This window comes from Nematolebias whitei, chromosome 15, assembly GCF_014905685.2.
Source record: "Nematolebias whitei isolate Nwh7 chromosome 15, NemWhi1, whole genome shotgun sequence".
NCBI lineage: Eukaryota > Metazoa > Chordata > Actinopteri > Cyprinodontiformes > Rivulidae > Nematolebias > Nematolebias whitei.
The window spans coordinates 19136383-19160134 of record NC_056512.1 but is presented as its reverse complement, the minus strand read 5'-3'; the positions used below and the strand labels follow the sequence as shown (position 1 = coordinate 19160134).

At 41.2% G+C, this 23752-nt stretch overlaps 1 protein-coding gene across 1 annotated transcript in view; it reads right to left on the bottom strand.

Moving 5' to 3' along the window:
• Positions 1-214: 214 nt before the first annotated feature.
• The window catches only part of LOC119421492 (myosin-9), a gene marked incomplete at its 3' end in the record, with an annotated part of 31117 nt that continues 7579 nt past the window's right edge, over positions 215-23752 (bottom strand). Inside the window, 23 exon segments of the mRNA XM_037688843.1 lie at positions 215-338; positions 469-606; positions 705-911; positions 1001-1132; positions 1216-1324; positions 2265-2425; positions 2515-2584; positions 2667-2788; positions 4928-5115; positions 6137-6251; positions 6359-6532; positions 6645-6818; positions 6916-7187; positions 7618-7713; positions 7785-7928; positions 8016-8114; positions 10265-10328; positions 10414-10506; positions 11420-11440; positions 11920-12013; positions 12181-12208; positions 15393-15549; positions 16975-17306. Coding sequence (XP_037544771.1) covers positions 215-338; positions 469-606; positions 705-911; positions 1001-1132; positions 1216-1324; positions 2265-2425; positions 2515-2584; positions 2667-2788; positions 4928-5115; positions 6137-6251; positions 6359-6532; positions 6645-6818; positions 6916-7187; positions 7618-7713; positions 7785-7928; positions 8016-8114; positions 10265-10328; positions 10414-10506; positions 11420-11440; positions 11920-12013; positions 12181-12208; positions 15393-15549; positions 16975-17301 — 3109 coding nt within the window.

The following is a 23752-nucleotide window of genomic DNA, read 5'->3' as shown; positions in this document are numbered from 1 at the left end:
CATGGGCACCAGTGATCCCCATGACCCAAAAAGGAAAAAAAAAATGAGTAAAGATAATGGATGAAAGTCTGGAAACACTTTTTAAACATACTCCTTTCATATTCATCCACAGCTGAGAAAGAGTCCACTTAAATTCCACGATAAGACTGAAGGAACCCTGAAGACACAAACTATGAATGTGGTCCCGAGGTGTTAGCAGGTGTTTGGTTCCTACCCTCCAGGTCTGTGATCATAGCCTCGTGTTTGGTCTTGAGTTTCTGCAGACTCTTGGATTTCTCCTCCTCCTCTGCCAGGTTGGTGGTAAACTCAGAGATTCTCTCCTCCATCAACTTCTTCTCCTAGATTCAAGAAATAAAAGTGTTTTAATGGTGGAAACGACGCAGCTGGTTTTTGTTTAGTTTTCTGCGCCTACATGTACAAATATTAAAATAAAACAAAGGTTGGCTTTAATTTATTTTAAATTCTAACCTTGAGTAGTTTGTTGTTCTGGTCGTCTAAAATCATCACATCATCTTCGATCTTCTTCATCTTGGCTTCCAAAGTGACCTTCTCCAGCTGGAGTTTCTGTCTGGCTGCCTCCTCTTCATCCAGCTGCTGCTCCAAATCCTGTTCGCATTTAAAGACCAGATGTTTGCTCACGTGAAACTGTGACGATCACAGATACGGTAACGAAACCACGTTATTAGGATAAAAATTTTGCTTACAGAGATATTCTGCTGCATCTTTTTCTTCTCCAACGTCAGATGAGAGGCGCGCTCTTCCTCCTCCTCCACACGCGCCTCCAGGTCGTGGAGGATCTCCTCCAGCTCCTGCTTCCTGGCGGCCAGACGTGCTCTCATCTCCTCGGCCTCGGCGCAGAGCTCCGTTTCTGCCTGAAGCTGCTCCTGAAGTGCCATCTTCTCAGCGTTCAACTACAAGCACAGAAAACAGAGCGTTTTAACAACGTGCGCATTTACTTCCTAAAACTAAATTAAAAAGCACTCGTCTTTTTCCATTTTACCTGATCGTGTTTTTCTGAAAACTCTTGAAGCTGCTGCTCAGCAAACAAGTGCTTCTCCTTCACTTTGTGCAGCTCTTCGTCCTTGGCCTGCATCTCCTCCTCCTGCCTGCTGACTTGGAGAAGAGGCTTCACCTGAGGACAAGAACCGTGGCAACAAGCAGAGTTAATAAAGGAAGAAAAGAAGAATGTAACGTATTAAAGGATGTGAGGCTAACCTTAGTGAAGAGTCTCCACCACTGCCAGTTCCTGAGTTTAAGATAGGCAGCACAGTTCCTCTGGATCACCCTCATTGCGGTCAGCTGCTGCTGTCTCTTGGCAAACGCCCTGTAAAATAAAACTTTCTATTATCATGCACCGAGACATTTCTTTCAGCGTTTTCTATCAGATTACCGTATTTTCCGCTGTACACGTCACACCGCCCTATAAGTCGTATCAGTCCAAATATGTCTAAACAAATACGTCGCTTCACCGTATACATTGCATCCATTATGCGCCACCGCTGACAACCCGGAAATGTGGGCCGGTGTTGTGCCAAAAATCAATTGGCTGACAAATGATGGCCACAGGAGCGTGCACGGGAGGATTTCAACAAGAATTTAACAAGAATAACATTTAAAATCAATTATTTGTTTGCTCGAAGGTGTGCCTCAGTCTAACTTTTGCTTAATAAATGCACTTTTATGGTCAAATCATCTGTGTTTCAAAAGCCGATACGCGGAAGTACAAATAAGCAGAGGGACGAGTCGCTGTGCATTTATTTGAAATTGAAAAAGATATCCACCTAAAACTATTATTTGTTTGCTCGACTTTATAGTAAAGGTGTGTCTCAGTTGAACTTTTACTTAATAAATGCACTTCAATGGTCAAATCAGCTGCATTTCACTGGGGCGGCGCAGTGAAATGAAGCTGATTTGGTTGCTCCTATCGAGCAGAATGAAGGTTGCAGTCTATGGCAAGCCAACTGTGTCATTAATAGCCACTTTTATCTATTACATGATACAACAGCATGCCATACTCGAGTGCCATCTAGCGGCTGAAAATGGTAGTGTTCAATATTTTCAGTCAGAATTAATGAAAACGGTCATATCTCAGCCAATAACTGGTTTATAAAAAAATCCATAAATATGTAGCTTGGGCCAGTAAGTCGCAGGGCATGCAAATTATGCAAAAAAACGCAACTTATAGGGCAAAAAATACGGTACACATGAATGACTCAGTCAGGAGCTACAGAAAAAGTTTGCAGAGCCACGTCAGCTCTTCTTACTTGCGAGCCACGTAGCCTCTGCACCACGCCTGGAAGCTGATGATGATGTCTGTGATCTTCATGTCTCTCTCCTCCTCCAGGTGAGCCAGGACTCCTGCTCTGAAGAAAACTTTGCTCTGACCGATGCGGTACAGGTTGGTATCCAGCTCCAGGGCTTTGATCTGAAGGAAAGCAAATAGATGCTCAGTGAGCCTGAAGAGGAGGCAGGAAGTTATTAAAAAACCAAACCAGAGTTCGAGAACATGCTCACCATGAGCACACAGGCTTGCTTTCCATCCATGAAACCTTTGGGGATGGAGTTGGGAGTCAGGATTTCATATCTGAGAAACGATGGGAGTCATTTTTGTTAATCTTTTTCCAAGAAAAAAAAAAAAACATAATCATCATCATCATCATCATCACCTCTGTCTGAACTCCTGGAAGACGATGCGGTTGGGAAATCCCTGTCTGCAGATTCGGATCCCCTCCAGAACACCGTTACATCTCAGCTGGTCCAGAACCAGGTGGGGGTCCAGTTTACCAGCCTAGAAACAACATGAAATTACCAAAAAAGTCCATGCTCAATAATCCAGGTATACAATCCAACTATTTTCAGTCAAGTCATCTGGACAGTTTCTTTATGACCTGGCTGAAAATAGTTGAACATGAAATTACATTATGTTTTACAAACCGTTTTACAAAACATGTGTACCATAAATGCACACTTTTTATATTGATTTAATATTTTCAGTTTTAAAGGGATACTTCGTTCATTTTGAAGTTGGTTCTGTGAAGAGATTATAAACACTATCGTTCCTGTTGTAGATAGATCTTAAAAAAACAAAACTCAGTTTGAAGAAACTGTTTACATCCCACAGGAGCAACGCAGCGCAGATCAAATTGAATTGTTGCCAACTGAATATTTCAATCTCCAAAACTTTAAAGCTAATTTCATAAAGTTTATACTGCTGTCAACTTTGTATAATGTGGGTATTTACATGAAACTCTGACTCTTATAAAGTACAAATATTGGCGTCAGTTGTAAAGTGCAACACGTCTGGTGTAGCCTGGATCCATTTTGAAAACAATTTCACAAAATTTATGGCAAAACAAACATGAGATTAAACAAATTAATGAAGATGTAAAAGTTTTACCGAGTGCATGTGCAAATACTTTTTAAAGATGGCGGTGATAAACTTTGGATATGGATCTGCTTGTACAGTACCGATGAGCTAATAATGGGCAATTCAATTTTCTTTAAATTTCCCTCCAGAAATATATCAGCGTTTCTCCTATCATTATACAAGGGGGGTGCCCCACCCGTCAACAGAACTGATCCCCCCCACCCACCCAAAAACTGTTTGTACAAGCTGTACTCAGACACGTCTCCGTAGTTTTCTGACGGCAGCCAGGAACTCACTTTAGGTTTAGCTGCATTTAGATCAAAATAAAAAGGCACCATCTACAACAGGTAAAATATTCTACAGTATTCTACATCGATTTACAAACTAGCTGTTTTTGTTTCATTTTTTTAATATAATTTTCTTTCAGTTGTTCTTTTCAATTTATATTTAAAAAAAAAAAAGATTTGTCTACCGTTATCAGTTAAAATCCGGTCTCTCTTGTAAATGAGTCCTCGAGGCTCAATGAGACTAACCTACAGAAATAAAGGTTGAATGAATGGATTCATCTTCTAACCTACAAAGCTCTCAACAACCTAGCTCCATCTTATATTACAGATCTTATTGTTCCATATTTTCCTAACAAAGCACTTTGATCTAAGACTGCAGGTTTACTTGTGGTTCCTAGAGTTTCCAAAAGCAGAATGGGAGGAAGATCTTTCAGTTATCAGGCTCCTCTCTTGTGGAACCAACTTCCTGTTTCTGTCCATGAGGCTGACACATTGTCCAGTTTTAAGACTGGACTTAAGAATTTCCTTTTTGATAAATCCTATTGTTAGGGGCAGCTTGTTATGCTGCTATAGGCTTAGACTACTGGAGGACAAATTGACTATTTCTTAAAATGAATTGTTGCAAATGAATAGTTTGTGTTTGTAATTATTATTTCATGTGATTTCTGTCTTTTTGTCTTTCCTCCTAGAGAAAAACATGATGGCCTCCATCCTGGACCTGCCATTGTGTATCTGTTCCTCTCAAACCTAGCCCGTCGAAGCAGATGGCCGCTTGTCCTGAGCCTGGTTCTGCTGGAGGTTTCTTCCTCATGAGGGAGTTTTGCCTTTGCACTGTTGCATCTGTGCTCGCTTAGGACGAGAGTCTGCGACGAAGTGTAAACTTGAAGCAATCTGCTGGCTCCTTAGAGAAATATTGTTATTAACCGATTCTTATGCAAGTGAATGTTTCTGTTCAGTGCCCTGAGACAACTTCTCTTGTGAATTGGCGCTTGATAAACTGATTTGAATTTAATTGAATTATACCTTTTAACTAAACCTTACTTTCAAAGAAGTTGACATATCCCATTAACTTTGCTCTAAAGTGCTTTAATTTCGCCCCTCTTCAGTATACTAATGCCGCTCACTTGTTTTGCACATGCACTCCATCCAAGTTTTTGACTTTAGGTAGAAACTTCACAGCAACCTTACTCGCTTCAGCTACCCAATGTTTTTTAAGAAGAACGCAATTCTGTTAAATTCCTAAAATTTTCAAAGGCTTAAAGACACCCGATACCTTTTTCTCGTGGTTGGGGATGATGCAGCGGACAAAGTTGGGGTTTGTGTTCCTCAGCGTGGCCATGAGTTTGGACAGCTGCTCCTTGTACAGCTGGCCCACGGTGCGGAACATCCCTTTCCGGGTCCTGAAGGCACCGGGCATCTCGGACATGCCGGACACCTTATCCAGCCCCACAATGCTGTCAACTGAAAGAGAAAGAGAAAACTGTAAGAAAAGATACATCCGGTCACATTTCTTATCCGACCGAGTATTTATTTGGACAAGTTCAAACCAAATGCTCGTCACGATAACTACCGTCACAGCACCTCCTGAAAAACACACACGGCAGGCCAGGAGGTGGTGCACGGAACCAGTGCAACGCCACACACAACCAGTACATGTTGGAGGAAAAGTGTGGGGCAAGGACGATGGAGCGCAATCACAAGAAGCAAGTGAAATGTGGAAGGATAACACAGCATGACAAAATAAAATAATAAAGAGCTCAATATATACGGTAATAAATGCAGAGACGAACATATCCATCAGCTCCAGTTTGTTGTTCTGGGTGAAAACTATGATTGCTTTAGATGTGTGCGCACCAGGAAGTTGGCATTCTTTAGTGATTGTGGTGGAACAGGTATGTTTGCAGTGACAAAAACCAAACCCATGCAGTTTATACCCATTGGTGCACTGCTGCAGTACCCATGACCAACACCAGGAGTCCCCAAACAACACTATTACACAGAGGGAGAAAAGAAGAGGCCAATGAAGGAGCAACAGGAACACCGGAAGATTCTTACTGCATTCAGAGATGTTTGTACAGAGACAGAAACTGATAATAAAATTAGACTTAAAATAACTATCAGAAAAGGATAAAGACATTAGGAATGTCAAGAGGTTTTCAGGTGAAAAACAAACGGCAGGAAAAAGATATATTAAGAATCCTTTCACCTGGATCTGAGTGTAGAATAGGAAAACGCTGATAAAAATATGCTCTCTGACAATTCTTTACTTCTGACAGCCAATAAAAAAGGACAAACAAAATGGGGCCATACAGAGGAAGAAATAAGACAAATGACCAGTGGGATTTGACAAAAGATAAACACAAAGGCCCACACAGCAGACAGTAAGAGAGAGAGAAAGCTCTATGAACAAGAGAACACCAGATCTGTTCCCACACCATGAAATGATGAAGCTGCTCTGGCTCAAACAGCTGCTTTGACTCACCGTCCTTCCAGAGCTCAGAAACAAACTTGTCAGTGGACTGGTTGAGGAGTGTGGCCACGTTGTCGTTCAGCGGGTCCATGTTCTTCATCAACCACTCATCCGCTTTGTAGTCCACCTGAGAAGAAACATTAGGCAGAAATGGTCAAGATGTGTTTAAGATTCGTTATGTAGGAGAGCCGTTCCAAAAGTTAGCCGCAGGACAGACCGTATGAATAAATGTACCTTGCCAGCATAATGAATAATACAGAAATCTGCTTCGTCCTTCAGTTTCTTGGGCTTGAAGAACTTGGGGTGTGTGCCCTGCTCCTGGAGCACCTTTTCCACAAAGCTCTTGTCTGTAGCCTTGGGGAACCAGCACTCCTCATCCAGCAGAGCGAGGATTCCAGGAGGACTGGCCTTAAGACACAAGAGTGCATGAGAGGAAGCAGACAATGGTGCCAAATAAACATGTGCACTAAACAGCAACATGAAAGCTGCAAATACAGAAAGATGAAGGGAAGAAACTCACAGGCTTCTCGATGAGGTCGATGCAGGGCTGCAGGTCGAGGCCGAAGTCGATGAAGCTCCACTCGATGCCCTCCCTCTGGTACTCCTCCTGCTCCAGGATGAACATGGTGTGGTTGAAGAGCTGCTGCAGCTTCTCGTTGGTGTAGTTGATGCACAGCTGCTCGAATGAGTTCAGCTGAAGAAACAAAAGAAAAACAAGATAATCAACATATCTGTGGGTTTGCACTACACGACTCGATGGTGAAGTCTTTTTAAAGGTTCACTGGACTTACCTCAAAGATCTCAAAGCCAGCAATGTCCAAGATGCCAATGAAGGACGCTCCCTGTCTCTTGGTCTTGTCGAGAGCTTTGTTGATTCTCATGACAAGCCAGCGGAACATCCTTTCATATGTGGCCTTGGCCAGAGCTTCCACTGCAAACTCTGCCTGTTCTTGAGTCTGAGCCTTCTGGACGAAGTCTCGGCCCACTTTGATTCTGGGTGACAGGATGGCCCGGGTGAAGTCTGTGACGTTCATGCCCATCAGATGACAAACCTTCTGAGCAGCTGTTGAGAAAAAAAATAATAATAATCAGATGTTAAATCTGACAAACAGTAAAAATGAGTGTGGAGAGGTTATCTGGCAGTGGTGGGCACAGGTCCGCTAACACCTAACAGCTAAACTAATTTTAGTTTCTTTTCACTAGCTAAATTAAATTCAAGTAAATTAGGTTTCGCCAACTTTAAATCCGCAAACAAAATTCACAATCTTGTTCCTGCCTGTTGTGGGAGTGTCTCGAAGTGTCCATTAGGTATGCTATAGCTTACAACGTGTACGCGTGACGTGATTGGTCGACGCAGTTTCAACTGAAGGTCGTGTGACGCAGACTGAGTAAAGTCATCTTAGCGGTTAGCAATTTAGCATTAGCTTCCGCCAATTTATTTTAGCTTACTTTTTAGTTAGTGGTACCCACCACTGGTATCTGGTCTAACGTACCCGTGTTGTCAGGCATGGAAGCCTGGTCTGTGTGGCGCTCCTTCTTGAAGCTCATGTTTCCAAGCTGCAGAACTGAAGCCACCACCTTCAACAAGCCTGCACAAACAGAAAATTATCACACGGGCAAAGTCCCACTGAAAAATAAACCAGGATATCAGTTTCCTTACCAATTTGCTCGTCCTCTGGAATACTCATGATCTTAAAGGCTTCCATGGTCTCTGTGAACAGATCCTTGTCCTGCTGCCCCGGGATCGTGACATTTCCATTGGAAAGGAATCGGTAGTTGTTGTAATTTTCAAGGAGGAGATCCTCTGTGATAAATGTCAACGAGAAGTTAAACTATTTGCCAAGTACATGCACATCAATGACCCTTGAAAAATATTTAACAAGGCACTCACTTCGCAATCTCTCTCCTGCTCCTGTGAGCAAGTAGTAGAAAATATGGAACGTCCTCTCCTCTTTGGCCTGGCGAATGGCACGGGATTTCTCCAACAGGTCTAGAAGTCAATCTGTCAAGGAAAGGTTCCAGAACAAAAATAATCCCTGCTCTGAACAGATCGGGTTTTAATGAGATACGGTTTAACTCCTGAACTCTATTATTGCCACCATTAAACTCCACCAGAAGAGATTCCTCCACACCTCAGATCGATTTCAAATCAAACTTGATATTTTTAAATGAAGTTTTAAAGATTGTTTTTATTGATTTTTATTATTATTTATTTTATACATATTCATAACATGTATGAAAAATAATACCAGTCTGGTTTTAGATCCAATGATAGTACAGAGATAGCATCAATCATGATTTTAAATGATCTCAGAGAACGTGGATCTGATCTGTTATTAGACCCAACATTTCAACCACAACATTTTTGCCAACAGACACTTGGCATTTCTGGAACTGCACTAAGTGGTTTAATTCATACCTTACAATTATTTTTTAATAATCATAACTATTTAAACACCACACACTTAAGTACGAAGTTGCACAAACAAAAATTTTAGGCTCAGCGCTTTTTAATTTATGAACGCTGACACCAGGAAACCTCATCGGGAGACCAAGCTTACAGTTATGCTGACGACACACAGCTTTATATTGATGAGTCTTCAGACGACCTACAGACGATCCATGCTCCTTTTAAACTGCAAAGTTATGGATGGCTGAAAAATTTCTCCAGCTCAATCGTGACTAAACAGAAGTTTCAGTAACTGGTACCTAAATAGAAAAAAATTAAATAAAACAGAACTCTGGCTCAAACCCATCAGAACAAATTATAAACCTTGGGGTTATTTCTGTACGATAGAATACAACTCTGTGTTTATCTCAGCTGCACAAATGTTGATTAAAAACAAGACTGATTACATTACACTTAAACTAAGACTTTTCTTTTTTTTTGGCCGTTTATAGTTTTGGTCATATTTAGTTTAGTAGGTTTGCTTGTACCTTATGAGTACTTTCGCTCACCCCTCGGCTCCTCTCGAAAAGGCCCTATTTTTTTATTATATTTGGTTAAAAGAAAAGTCCACATAAAGGCATTATTTTTTTAAATAAGGTCTTCACTTGTAGAACAGCCTTTTTAAGAACCTAAGACCAGCTCAGAGTGTTGATGCTTTTAAAGTAAACTCTAGATTTGGCTGTTGAATCTGGCTTTATATTAAACTACTTATTTACAACCTTTAGAATATATTATTTTACTCTGTTTTAATCATAATACTTTTCTTTAAGCAAAAATAATAACTTGGTTTTAGTTTTGGTTTCATTAATCTGTAAATTTTAGAACTTGTGTTGTTATTTTTATATTTTTAAACACATTTCCTCTGTTCCCTCAGTCCTCACATGTTAAGAGCTAAGATTAAGATTTTTCTTTGTACAACTTATTCTTTTTATTTAATGATCTATGTCAGGGGTCTGCAACCTTTACGATCAAAAGAGCCATTTTTACACCTTCGTTCACTAAAGTAAAAGTGTTCAGAGCCGCAACAACCCACTAACTGTGATTATCAACTGGTGGCTCATGGGCCACTTCAGGCTTGTTGGAGATGGCTTTTATTCCCAGTAAATATATCAATAAATGTTAAAAATCATTACGTATTCTCAGCTTTTAACATCATTTAATTTACCGGTAAGACAAATGAAAAGACCAGATTCTTGTAAAGAGGAGGAGAAATGGTAAAAAAAATAAAAATAAATAACTACGCAGACCTATGTGATTTTTTTTAAATGTGGAAAAAATAATTTAGTAGAGAAAAAAAAAATCATAAAGTTAGTATGTTTTAATCCTTGTACTAGTTCCAGCATTCAGATATTTGCAAAGTAAATGACAGGAAAACTGCTAAAACTAGTCTTTTGTTGTTGTTGTTTGCATTACAACCAATAAAATTCAGTTTTATGTTAGTTTTGGTCAAAGCTTGAAAGAGCCGCTGCAGAGGGACCAAAGAGCCGCATGTGGCTCCAGAGCCGCAGGTTGCAGACCCCTGATCTAAGTTTTTGTTTCCGTTTGCTTGTTTGTTGCTTTTCTTTTTTGTTTTGTTTTATGTAATGTACAGCACACTTTGTGTTACACTTTATGTAGGAAAGGTGTTTTACAAAACACAGTTTTAACTAAATTAAAAAAAAAAAGCAGAACAAGAGTCAAAGTAAGGATACACGTCTCAATGTTGGCACCAACAATGTAACCATTGACATCAAAGTTAATCCTGATGAATTTTCCCTAGAAAGTGGGAAAAAAAACATTTTAAGACATTTTTTTTTAAATAAAACTGAATTTAAAAAAAACAAAGAGGGGATTATCATACAAATCTTGAGGAGTTGTCATTTTTGACCGTCTTGGCATTTCCAAAAGCTTCCAGGATGGGGTTAGCCTGCAGCAGCTGCTTCTCCAGCTCCCCCTGATGAAAACGAGCATTTCCCCAGTTTAAACAAAAATCTAAACACATTCACTAAATAGACAATCCTACAAACCACATAAAATTATACTCCAGCAACACAAATTAGATTAATTAAATTCACTTGGATTGATATTTTTTCTACTTCTTGATTTACCCATTACATTTTTACACCTGAGGAAAAAGAACATTATGAACAGACATTTAAACAAACGGAGCGATAACGCACAGACACAGCAACGATGCACATCACACCCAAGCATATAACCCAACACAAACCGTATCAGATTAGTGCCCACATGAGCAAACACCCAGACCAGACCGACAACAACCCATCACCTGTTACTCCGAGTGGAAAGATCCGGTGACAAAACCCCCACATAAACAAAAAAAAACTAATTCCAGTTAATAACTTCCCTTCCTACTGACTTAACCTGAGTTTCACACATCTCTGCACTTGTGTCTCGTGCTAAATGTAAATATTGAATATTTCAGACCAACGTAGCTGGAGTCTTCAAGAATTCAAAAACATGAGGACACACCGCTCAAACAAAAACAGAAAAGCAGCATTGACTCGCATAAAGTAGAAATACAGGTCATGAAAAATTAAACCAGACAAAAGAAAAAGACAAGGATTGATGGAGACTTCCCTCCCTCCCATTAGAGACCCCTCCCGTTTGTTCTTCCATTGTCTGGTTGAATTTTTCACAGGAGCACATACGGCTGCCAACAAACTTCCTCCCCGCTTCCTTATGGCTGGCAAGACATGTCCCCTCTGCCCTCAACCAGTGGCTCCCAGAGCAGCGCGCGCTTCAGCGAGGGGAAAGAGGAGGAGGAGGAGGAGGGTGGGATTTAAAAGAGAAAGATGACGACAGAAGCAGGAGGACGAGCAAATGAAGGGGGAGAGTTAACTCACATGTGACAGGATGAAACTGCTCTGTTGATGGGAAAAGAGAAATACAAAAGCCTCAAAAATGGATGATGGTTTTAATGAAATTTAAAAAGAAAAACCCGCTGGGTTCCTCTGAGCAGCATCCATCATACGGCTGACAGTCAAAACAACACGTTTTTCTTCTCCGTCTAACACAAGGCAAGGCTGCTTTAACTTTAGATGGCTGATGAGATGAACTTTATTCTGAAATGCTTTTAATTTTTTTGGTTCAGGTCGGTGTGCCAGCAGCACTTAAAACTGCTCACAACTGTCTGTGCATACAGGGTTGTTATCTCCACAGTTTCCTTTAATGTAACTTAATTTGGAAAGATGTTTACTGCGTTCTCACTAGAGAAAATAAACCATTTGAACAATGCACTGACAGTTTGACACCACTCATTCAGTGTGTGCATATAAACTGAAACATCAGCTGAAGTTAAAAGACCGGGTCTGAAGTTTGAACCGTCGTGTTTATGAATACTAACCTGATCTTTCTTGGTCTTATGAGAGGAAGCCACATGAGCGAGGTACTGGATAACCTTTTTGGTATTCTCCGTCTTACCAGCTCCAGACTCGCCCCTACACAACACATGCAGGCAAAAATGCAGGCAGATCCAAAAGAAAGAAAAGAATGTAAATGAGAGATTTTGAGACAAGAGTAACCTAATACATCTAAAAATTCAGGAGGGGATCAAAATATTGACACTACTAGAGGGACTGCCATCGTGTGCATGTTTGTAACTCACGTGCAAAGAATAGATTGGTCTTCTCGATCTAGAACAAAAAAAAATGTGTAAAATGTTAAGTTCTGCAGCAGCTTTGCAACATTTTCTAGACGAGTGTTATCGCCACAGTGCACAGTTTACGCCTTTACAACAGGAAATACACGGACCACAGACAGGATATCAATATCCGGCTTCCTGTGACTGAACGTTTGTCTGCGTTTTAACAGCCTAATTACTCCATCGCCTCCTAAAATGTGCTCTGGAGCACAACATGCACTAAAGGAGCATCGGTGGGACGGCGCGGGGATTGTGCGATAGAGGAGTAGATTAAAGGAAAAGCGGACAAACGTGGAGGGGGGGCGTGGTGAGGAGCACATCCTAAACCAACAAAATACATACAGGAGGAGGATTTAAGAAACACTTCGACAATAGCTTTACAGGAAACTCCCGCCGTGGCCTCAGTGTGTAATTACGCATCGAGGTAAAAGCCGGGAAAAAACATGGAGAACAGGAAATCTGCAGCAGCTCATTTAGGTAGGATTTCTGCTCGCCGCAATCGCAGAAAATTTAAAATCTAAACGGAGTCGTTTCAGCAACAAGCAGGAAAACCATGAGCTCAGAACGGTTTACGGCTGCAATCAAAGCATCGAAATACCTTCATCATTTTCCAGTTCATAATGGACATCAACTCTACATGGACATGGGCTTTGGTGACATCAATTCTACATTGTCTAAATTTAAAACCCAAAATTTAGTCGTCACTATTAGGGGTGGGGCCCAATTTTCTTAATTTTGGGAAATCGGAAATCGGCCGAAACTTGCATGAGAAACCGATTTTACAGATTTATTTTAGTTTCAACAACAATTGTCTATCAGAGCACGACCTCATGACCAGTTAAACGAGTTTATATTGTTTCTAGGATATTGTTCAAGGGTCTGTTTTTCAATAAAATAATGTTGGAAAACTGAAGGTGCATTGTGAACTTATAACACGTGACTGTGTCGCTTATAAAACTAAATCGGTATCGGCAGGTCAGACATTTTAGAAATCTGTGATCGGTCAGAAAACTGCAATCAGTGCACCCCTGGTCACTTTTTTTTTTTTTTTAGACTATTTTAATTTGGTCAAATCATGACATCACCCCAAAACAAAAATCAAATGTCTTTTTGTCACTTTGGTCTCAGTCTGCTGGTCGGCCTCGCAGTTAAAATCACATCTGAATTAAGGACCTTGAAAATAGTACAAAGTGTCCCTAACCAGGAAAATCACTGTAATGCCACTTTAATTGGTGATATGTCACTTTATCCATGCTGCTGATCTCTTGCCTTTACGCTGCTGTACTCATGCCCAGCTGCTCACAACAGACTCATGTTCAGGCTGCTGTTTAATACACCGTATTATTTTACATTATTGGTGTTTAGTGTGTATCTTATATCCTGGTATCCCTGGCTTTCAACACTGTGTGATTTGTGTTGATCCTGTATGCATCACACTGTGTTGGTCATTATGTTATTATCTGCCATTATTTTGTTTCTATATTTTGATTTTACGTTCTGTTATGTGTTGCTGTGTGCTTTGCCTGTTTGTTTCTGTTTGTACAGCACTTTGGTTGGCCCCATCGCTGTTTAAAGTGCCTTATAAATAAAATGGTATGGTATACAGTTTCTTTTTATACTTTATATATTTGCTATTTTTGGGTGTAACTGGGACCTTGGGTACAGTTTCGTTCCACCTCATGTACCTCGGGATGCAAATGACTATAAAGATACTTGAACCTTGATGGAGGACAACACAAGCTCGTGCAGGAGGAAGGTGACGATAGCAATCGATAACTTCCTGGTAGGCCACTGTATTTATTTTTTATTTATTTATTTTTACCAGCCGTGTTACAGGCACTTTTCAGGAAAAAAAAAAAAAAACATTTACTGCACGTATTTGTGGATGTTACTGGTACGCATTTAATTAAAAGTTAAAAAATCTGTTAATATCTCGTTACAACGTGGACACCTGGGATTAGAGTTGCATTCGGGCCCCAAAAAAATCCAATCCGACCCCAGCACGCAGTCATAATTTCCAAACCCCACCCGACCCGACATTTTTAATTATTTATTAACGGTCGGGGATGTGCGGCTGAATAAAAGGGGCAGAAGATTCTGAGCTGAGGGGTGTCTGTCATTTCATGGTTGTCAAAGAGCATTTAAACCCAGTTTCTGCCTGCGTTCTGATTTATTCACGGACCCTGCTCTGACTCGTCTGCTTTGGGATCAGACTTGTTTGGGTCTTCGGCCGCGCGTGTCCGCTGAGTGCAGCGGCTGAATGAACGTCCATCTGGGCTTTGATGGACCGCTGCCTGGAAGTACAGTCCCATCTGAAGCTTAACTGAACTTTTTACCTGTTTCAAGGCCGGTCAGCTCGCGGTGAAATGCCCGCGTGCAGCTGGTGAAAGTATGGCAGGCCATGTCAGGTTCACGCCCCGGCCCCGACAACATCAAAATTGTGGGTGGGGTAGGTGAAACACCCACACTTGCCCCCACCCTCATTCGCCCCACTCTGGGCCCACGAGCAAGACCCTTAACCCCCACCATGTGCTCCCTAAACAGGTCTCTCTTGAAAATGAGTTCTCGTGGCTCAATGAGACTAACCTGTATAAATAAAGGCTAAATGAAAAAAAATGTATCATATAATTGGATCGCAGCTGATCCTGACCCAATTAAAAGCCCGACACCGACCCGCCCATCCAGCACATCATCATAACCCGGCCCACCCCGAATTCGGGCCGGGCTTAGGGCTCCAGTTAGAAATAACAGCTCTAAGCAGCGGCTTATAGACGAGCGCAGCCTATACATGTACAAAATGATTATTTTTTATTTAGTGGGCATGGCTTATATTTGTGTGCGCTCAATCGTTCTGCAATTATGGTACTACTGGAATTGCCAACTTCCAGAAATTGAAAAAAAAACTACGTTCATATTTTTATATACAAAATGAACAGTCTGAAATATTTACGAATTTCAATGTTTATTTTCTAGCAATGGGTGACAAGTCTGGAAACATTAATACTGCTTCATACTTTGATTTTATTTTTTCCTATTCATTTTTAAACCTAAAAGATCAACTTCAAAACTTCTACAGCTGTGACGGCACCCGTCGCCCACCAAAGGATTCATTTCACCAGTTCCGTTAAATAAATATGATAAAACTAGAAGGACGAACAGCAGACATGACGACTCACCCTGCATCATGCTTCTGTAAGACGTGTCTGTGATGGCGTAGATGTGAGGTGGCATTTCATGTCTTTTCTTGCCCTTGTACATCTCAACGATCTCCTCCGAGTAGATGGGTAGGTTCTTGTAGGGGTTTATGACGACACAGAAGAGCCCAGAGTATGTCTGCAGGACAAACAGAGGAAATTAGAAACATTCCCTGCAATGTGCCAAATGCCAAATATCTAACAAACGGTATAAAAAAAACAGGATAAAACGTGGACACTTAAAAGGGTTAATACTCAAGAGGAAATAAGCTCCTTGGAAAAGTTCATTATTTTATAATCTTGTTTTAAATACTAATTCTCACACATATGCAGATAAAATCTACCACAAGCCAAGAGAGAAACACTATTAGTAAAATAGAAAAGCTCTCATTTGCATTTAATACAGTTAGATGTAAACGTTAATGTATTTCACAAAGCTGTACCAAAATAAAAACCATAAGAAAAATATTCCTGCATGTGTTTTCAAAATGGCCTGAATAATCTGGACCTAATCAGCCAGTCCTGTTGTGGGATTGGAGCCAAAAGTAACTGAAAAGCCAATGAACACAAGAAAACTCGACTCGTGTTGTAACCGAGTTGAACATACTTTGAATACCCTAAATCCCAACCCTTACTTTTGAACTGGGACAAGTCCCGTTAAATGTCCTTGTCAAACAACACGGGCGTTGATCCAGTAATAAGATGTTCCCGTCCTCGATCGGCTCAGAGCTGAAAACTCTCATGAACTCTGATTTTATTTGTATCTTTGTTTTGTAATCTCAGCCCCACCCTGCTGCAAGTTTAAACTGATAAGTGATTCTAGTATTGACAAAAAAACAACGGACAAATCAACCATGTTTGCGTCTCAGAGCCAACATTAAAACCAATTAAAGTGCAATCCATCGTATAGTTTATGCAGTTTGACCAACATCTCCCCCTGTAGTAAACCACCATTCCCATGAGAGATGCTCCATTTTAAAGCAAGAGAGCTTTGAGCTACTTAAGCCATCTACTGCATGAATCTCTGGAGAATGAGGGGGGGGGACGACAACTTTTGTTGATATGACCGGGTCACTACTAAAGAGTCAAGAGACCAAATTACTCCCAGACCAGAAGAAGGGAGAAAATAACAATTATAGGGGCAGTAATGACAGTTACAGCATGGTTTACATTCCATGCCCATTTTGGATTAGTGCCTTGCCGCCGTCCTCTCCCATTTCTACAAATCTCACACTCTGGATTGCATTGTTCCCTTCAGCTTCCTGTTTATACAATGTAATCCCAAACAAGACAGCACTGAAGCCGAGTCATGTAGGGTGAAGAAATAACAATTGAATATCTTGAGCATGTTAACGGATTCCACATTTTCTGCCTATTGCCTGCATGCACACAATGGGCCATCTTAAGCAACAAGACTTAATAAAGTAGATAATTAGGTTGGAGCTCAGCCAAGGAGGATGGAAATGTTGCAACAGAAACTTAAAATTAACCATAAAATCATTGCTCGGACATAAATCTGCAAACGACAAATAATACATAGCATTGTTTTTGGCTTCGTACTCACATAAATGAGCCCAGAGTAGTATCTCTCCTTCAGGTTGTGCAGAACAGACGCCTCATTCAGGCAGGTGAGCTCGGCCATGTCCTCCACCTTGCTGAACTTGGGAGGGTTCATCTTCTGGATGTCATCCTTGTTCACCTTGATCTTCTTACTCGAGTCTATCAGCTCCACCACGCACTCGTCGCCGTGCTCCTCCTTCAGGGAGCCCGCCTCGAAGCCAAAGCGCTCCGAGGGCACCCATATCAGCTTCTTGGTGGCCCAGTCGGCCTGGGCCAGTGGGTTGTTGACCAGATTACGGTCCACATAGAGAAACCTGTCTGCATCCGACATGGTGGCTGTTACAGAAAGAGAAGAAGCAATGTTTATAGCAACACATGTTTGCTTTACGTAACCCTTGTTTACATTTTGCTCAATGCATTGTCAACGGTCGTCAGCCTCTGGCAAAAATTATTTCCTATTCTCGTGCAATCCCAAGAATGAAGTCACGGATGTGAAGCTTGACTGACAGTGTCTGCTCATGTTAGGTTGGTTCAAGCCAAGGCAAGACATTAAACAAGGCTCTGCGTCACCTTTATGACTCAGTGCTGCAAATTCCTTAGACATAAATCAGCAAACGTTAAAATTTCCTGCTGCTCTAACACCTGTGGTTACAGAGGAGGAGAATGCACCCAATCAGAAAACTTTTACTTTCTCAGCAGAGGTGATGGTGCAAAACCGTCACAGGAGCGCTTGTTTGTTGTGATTGTTGTTCAGGTTTAGAGTCTGTTCAGCAGCAGGAAGGACGCTGGCAAGAAATTACTAAACTCCAGGAAACAAAAGTACCTTTTGAACTTCCCGTTTAGTGTTTTTCCTTCTCAACAAAATCACGTAGAGCCTTTGATGTGTCAAACTGATTTATGGGATCAATCCGTTGTGATGAATTTGAGAATGATGCTGCATAACCCAAATAAAAAGTAAACTTCTGATGTTGATCCAGGATTTTCCTGTATTTAAATTAGCCTTGTCAAAAATGATATGCAGTCTATAACTACACTTCTTTGCTCAAAAAAGTAATTTAGAGATTAAAAAAAGGAGAATTAGAAACAAAAATCATTGTTTTACATGCAATAACATGCAAACAATTCTTTTTTTTTTGCATCTTCAAGTCTGAAACAGAAGGTTTCTTAATTCTGATTTATCTCGTCTTAATAAAGCCTTACAAGTAGATTTTGTACATGTGTAAACATGTTATTAGATTGTAATCACAGCTAATCAACAAGTGACAGAAGGTTCTAATTGAAGTGGCAGACAACGTTCAGAACCAGTTTCTAGCACAAACACTTCTGAAACAGTGAAAATATGTGAATTTCTGGGGAAGTGAAAAGCTTAATGTAGTTAAATATTCATAAAGAATTGTTTAAAACGTGGCAGCACGGTGGCGCAACTGGTAGAGCTGCTGCCTCTCAGCGAGCAGGTCCTTGGTTCAAACCCCGGTCCAGGGTCCTTTCTGGGTGGGGTTTGCATGTTCTCTCCGTGCATGCGTGGGTTTTCTCCGGGTGCTCCGGTTTCCTCCCACAGACCAAAAACATGCATGTTAGGCTGATTGGTAACTCTAAATTGCCTCTAGGTGTGAGTGAGAGAGTGAATGGTTGTTTGTCTCGTTTGTCTCTATGTGTCCCTGTGATGGACTTGCGACCCGTCCAGGGTGTACCCCGCCCCTCGCACAGTGATTGCTGGACATGGGCACCAGCGACCCCCGTGACCCAAAATGGAAGAAGCGGGTAAAGATAATGGATGGATGGATGGTTTAAAACGTACAATGTGTAAACACACTGCACGTCTTCCTGTCCAGCAGAGTACGCTCTAAAGTCAAAACTCTACCAAGAAATGTTCGTCCAAGAACGAGACACTGAGGAGTAAAACTGTCCACAGCATTTAAGACGGCACCCAAGACTCGCATTAAACAAATTCCATGATGTGTTAAATACTTCCAGTTTACCTAAACATTATTCAAGGAGGTGCCCCGTCCCGTCAACAGAACAGAGCACCCCGCCTACCAAATCCCTCCACCACCCCCCCCAGCTTTGCCACTTTTGAACAGGAAGCGGAGATTTTTTGCAGCTCAGCTCAGACTCTAAACCACGACAACCACGCACAATACAGACGTAGCACTCTGCTACCCCACCGACAACTGCTGGCACTAACGCTAGATGGGCACCAGTGCTAGTAGCTAGTCACCAACGCAAGCTCGGCATAAAAAAAGTAGCGTTATGCTAACCAACCCCCACCTCCAACGCACAATGCAAACTTAGAGCTCCACTTCTCCACCCCGTCGACAAAAACCTCGAACACACAAGCGCCCTCCCAAGACAAGTAACCTAGGGGAAACACTCTTGCACTTAATTTCTATAAAAATTAAAAAATAAAAATAAACTATAAAAAAAATTAGATTGGCAGACAGCTTGGTGCACCATCTGCAGTATTGCGGACTCTGTACTGGTCCGTTGTGGTGAAGAGGGAGCTGAGCTGTAAGGCAAAGCTCTCAGTTTACCGGTCAGTCTATGTTCCTACTAGGCCTGTCGCGATAAACAACAAATCAATTAATCACATGATAAATGAAAATTAATTGACCTCATTTTCATTTATCGGCTTCATCGTTTCTTCGTGTCTCTCTTTCTATTGAAGACACTGGATGACAAAAGACTCAACTCCGGTGCATTCACTGACCTCTCCTTTTTTCTTTAAAATCCGTTTTAACCATCCAAAAAATCACGTTTTTGGATGGTTAAAAGCAGCTAAGCTGAGAAGCTAAGCTACGAGCTAAGCTAACAGGCCGACCTTTGGGGAGTGGTGGAGCAGAGGTTAGAGAGGTGGGCTTGTGATCCGAAGATCGCCGGTTCACGCCCCGGCCCCGACAACATCAAAAATTGTGGGTGGGGTAGGTGAAACACCCACACTTGCCCCCACCCTCATTCGCCCCACCCTGGGCCCATGAGCAAGGTCCTTAACCCCACCATGTGCTCCCTAAAACAGGTCTCTCTTGAAAATGAGTTCTCGTGGCTCAATGAGACTAACCTGGATAAATAAAGGCTAAATGGAAAAAAAAAAACAGGCCGACCTCGAGAAAAAAAACCTCCGTCTTGTTGAAGCTCCAAAATTCACGATTGAAACTCGTGCCTTCGTGTAAAAAGTTGTTTTTCTCTGCAAAAAGAAGCTGAGAACTTGTAAAAAAAACTAGATTTTTTTTATTAAAAGCTTTGTGTGAAAAATGGTATGCTAAAGAGCTCAAATCACACAGAGCTTCTGTCATTTTGAGAACCAAAGAGAGACAGCCCTCGTCACGTCAAGGGGCCTCCATCCAATTTTTATTAAATAGATACGCTGCTCGCTCCCTCACTATCCATCCTTCAGTTCAAACAGTCTTATACTGCCATCCAGTGGTTAAAAAAAAAGTACTACACACAAAAATGTACCAACATTTCTTTTTAAATTTTACAATAATTACTAATTATTGACAAACTTCAAAACAATATTATCGTTTATCGCAATAATTTCTAAGATAATTAATTGCAGAGCAAAATTTGTTATGACAGGCCTAGTTTCCTTCCTACCCTCACCTATGGTCACGAGCTCTGGTTAGTGACAGAAAATGAGATTGTGGATACAGGAAGATGAAATGAGTTTCCTCCGCAGAGTAGCTGGACTCTCCCTCAGAGACCAGGTGAGAAGTTCATTTATCTGGAAGAGACAGTAGAACCGCTGCTCCTCCACATCGAGAGGAGCCAGTTAAGGTGGTTCGGGCATCTGGTAAGGATGCTCCCTGGGCGCCTCCCTACAGAGGTGCTTCAGGTATGTCCATTGTCGAGGACACCCCAGGGAATACCCAGGACATGCTAGAGAGACTACGTCTCTCGGTTGGCGAACGCCTTGGAGTCCTCCCAGAAGAGCTGGAAGAGGAGGCTGTGGAAAGAGAAGTCTGGACCTCCCTGCTCAAGCTGCTGCCTCTGCAACCGGACTTTGGAATAAGCTAAATGGATGGATAGATGGATGGCTACCGTAAACAAAAGTAGTTTCTGCAACTGCATAGAAAAATAAATAAATAAATTCTGTATGCGTGCAGTTGTTGTGGTTTATAGTCTGAGCTGCAAAAATTCTCTGCTTCCTGTCCAGAAGTGGTGAAGCTGAGTGGGGGGTGAGGGATAGATGACCTTGTGTTAATCTGCATATGACAATCAACTAAACCAACTAGCAAGCTAACAAACCAGGTTTCACCATTGTTTAAGTAAAAAAAAAAAGTGTGAAACAAATCAAGTAAATAATTTATGCAACGATGTTGATTATGTAATCACATTCACACGTCAACAGTTCAAGCAAGTTGTTTTTACACAACTGCTTCACAAGAACAATGGAGGTGGGAGCGGCACACTTTCCCCTTACGGACAGTTCCCCAAATCTAAAAAACATCCTCATCGCTTCACATTTAAACGTCGCAGGTAATTATTTTGTGAACATGGCAGAGCGTGGCCATATTCTGCCTATGGATAGAAAAGAGCAAACTGTCAACAATCTAATTTTACAGCTCATAAACAGCTTGTTGACAGACAGCTTGAATTTCATCTATACAGTGAGTGCCTGGACCAGTTGAACAACAAGTAAAGAGTGAAAGAAAAGTCCTTGATCCAACCCGCCCAGCCACACCAAGCATGCTGTGCTCTGACACCAGAGGCCCGAGTTTTAACGTTTGAACAATCACTCCTGCACAGAAGGGGCATGACGCCTTTTTCCCCACCAGGGTTGTTCCTCTTCAGCAGTCTTTACCTGCGATAAGAGCCGTTCGATACACACTTGTTTGCAATGTTACTCGTGTCCATGAAAAATCACAGCCGAGGTCTGACCCAGCAGTCATGCTTGTGCATTAGCTTGAAGTGCTTTATGGCTGTGACAGCAGTTTGCTTTTAATAAGTGGTCCTGTGGGACACAGATCATCTGTATTTAAATTGTTGTACCTCTACCCTCCACACTTGTGTACCCTCACTTCTCACAAACCGAGTTACTGACTTGTATGTTGAATTTGCAAGCAAACATTGGAAAGAAAGCCTCAGCTTCTTCAGAAATGTTTAAAATCAGCAACTTCTTGGTTTCTTGACTGCAGTCTGTTCCAACGCACTGACCCCGATCAGTAAGAAAGAAAAATAAAGACATTCTTCTCGTGACTCGTAACTCTCAGCAAACTATCAACAAGCTGTCAGGCTGCACAACAGCCGATAGCCATCACTACTCTCCATCTAACTCATCCCTGGCCCTCAGATCTCACCCTCTAGCAGAACATGGACTAAATTAAGCCATCTTGTGCCTCTCAGGTTCTAAGCTCCCTCGTTCCTTTTTGTTTATCCAGTCCTTTCAGGGTCACATTCCTCCCATATTCACACTTTATCAGGGAGAGCCAGCAAGCAAAGACATTCCACAAATTTCTGTCCTCTATCCTCTATGACTCCCCCCTTGCATCTTAAACCAATTTTTTGAAGATTCCTCTCATCTTTGCTCTTCTCCAATTTCCCTCCTTGTTCCGTCTCGTTAGGGTTGATTTCACTCAGACACAGACTCATCTGCAAGAAAACCTACTTAAATTTGGCATTTTTACCCGTCGCACGTCTGACATTGTTCTCTACTGCTTTAAAACTACCTGAAGCCTATAATTACTGCAATGAAAGTAGCTGGATTAACTGGCCCTGAGAAATAGCACTTACAAGCGCAGATGAACTGCAATCTATGTAGAATAATTAAAAGGTCTTAAAAAGCCTTTTGACCAAACCTTGCAAGCCACTCCATGTACCATCTCATACAAGATATTAAAAGATCTGCGAGTGACTCTGAGCTACTCCCACACTAAATGTCAACTCAACCTGTGCAAGACCAGAAGAACGCCAACAGCTGAGGAAACTTTTATGTAAAGATGTGCAATTTGTAGAGTTCAGTATGTTTTGTGAATTACTCTCTACTTCTATTTCACCACATTTAAACACAGTCTCTGTAAAATTAACTGAGCCTTGTTGTTTTTCCAAAGTTAACTTGGCTGTGGCAGCCATCTTAAATTGGGTTCAGATATTAATTAGTTGAATTACATGTAATAATTATGTTTAGAGTTTCATTAAAATCCTTACAGTGGTTTGTGAGATGACACACACACACACAATATTAATGCCCGTTTGTCTTTGGCAGCAGGTGATAAAGGAGTTAAAAGCTCAGGTTCTGATGCAGATTCAGTTTGTCATGTTGCATAACTGTGTGGAGATTTTTTTATTATTATTATTATCATCATCTCAAACCCTTTTTCAAACAAATTTCTAAAGGCTAATGGTTGAAACTTTTATTACTGGTTGATAAAACTCATTCAGTGCCCATGAAAAAAATGAATAAATAAATAAAACACCAAATCAAGAGGAGCTGACAACAAGTTCAGAATGATGTCTGTCTCAGTCCAACCCAAGCGCTTGACACAGAAAACACTGACACACTTCAAACTTCCTCCAGAGAGGAATAAGAACTAAAATTACTCTCCGCTATTTTAGTTTGACGAGCGCTGTTCTATATAGAAAAAAAAGACAGGAAGGACAAAGAAATCCCATCTGCCAGTTTTAGAACTTGCAGAACGCTTTGATATTATAAAGTCTCTGCATTATTATTTAGATATCTCCTTAAAAGTCACACAAATATCTAAATCAATCTTACATAAATTCACAGATTCAGCAAAAAATATTCCATTACTCGTCCTGATGCATGCTCAATAATCCAGGTAGATAAA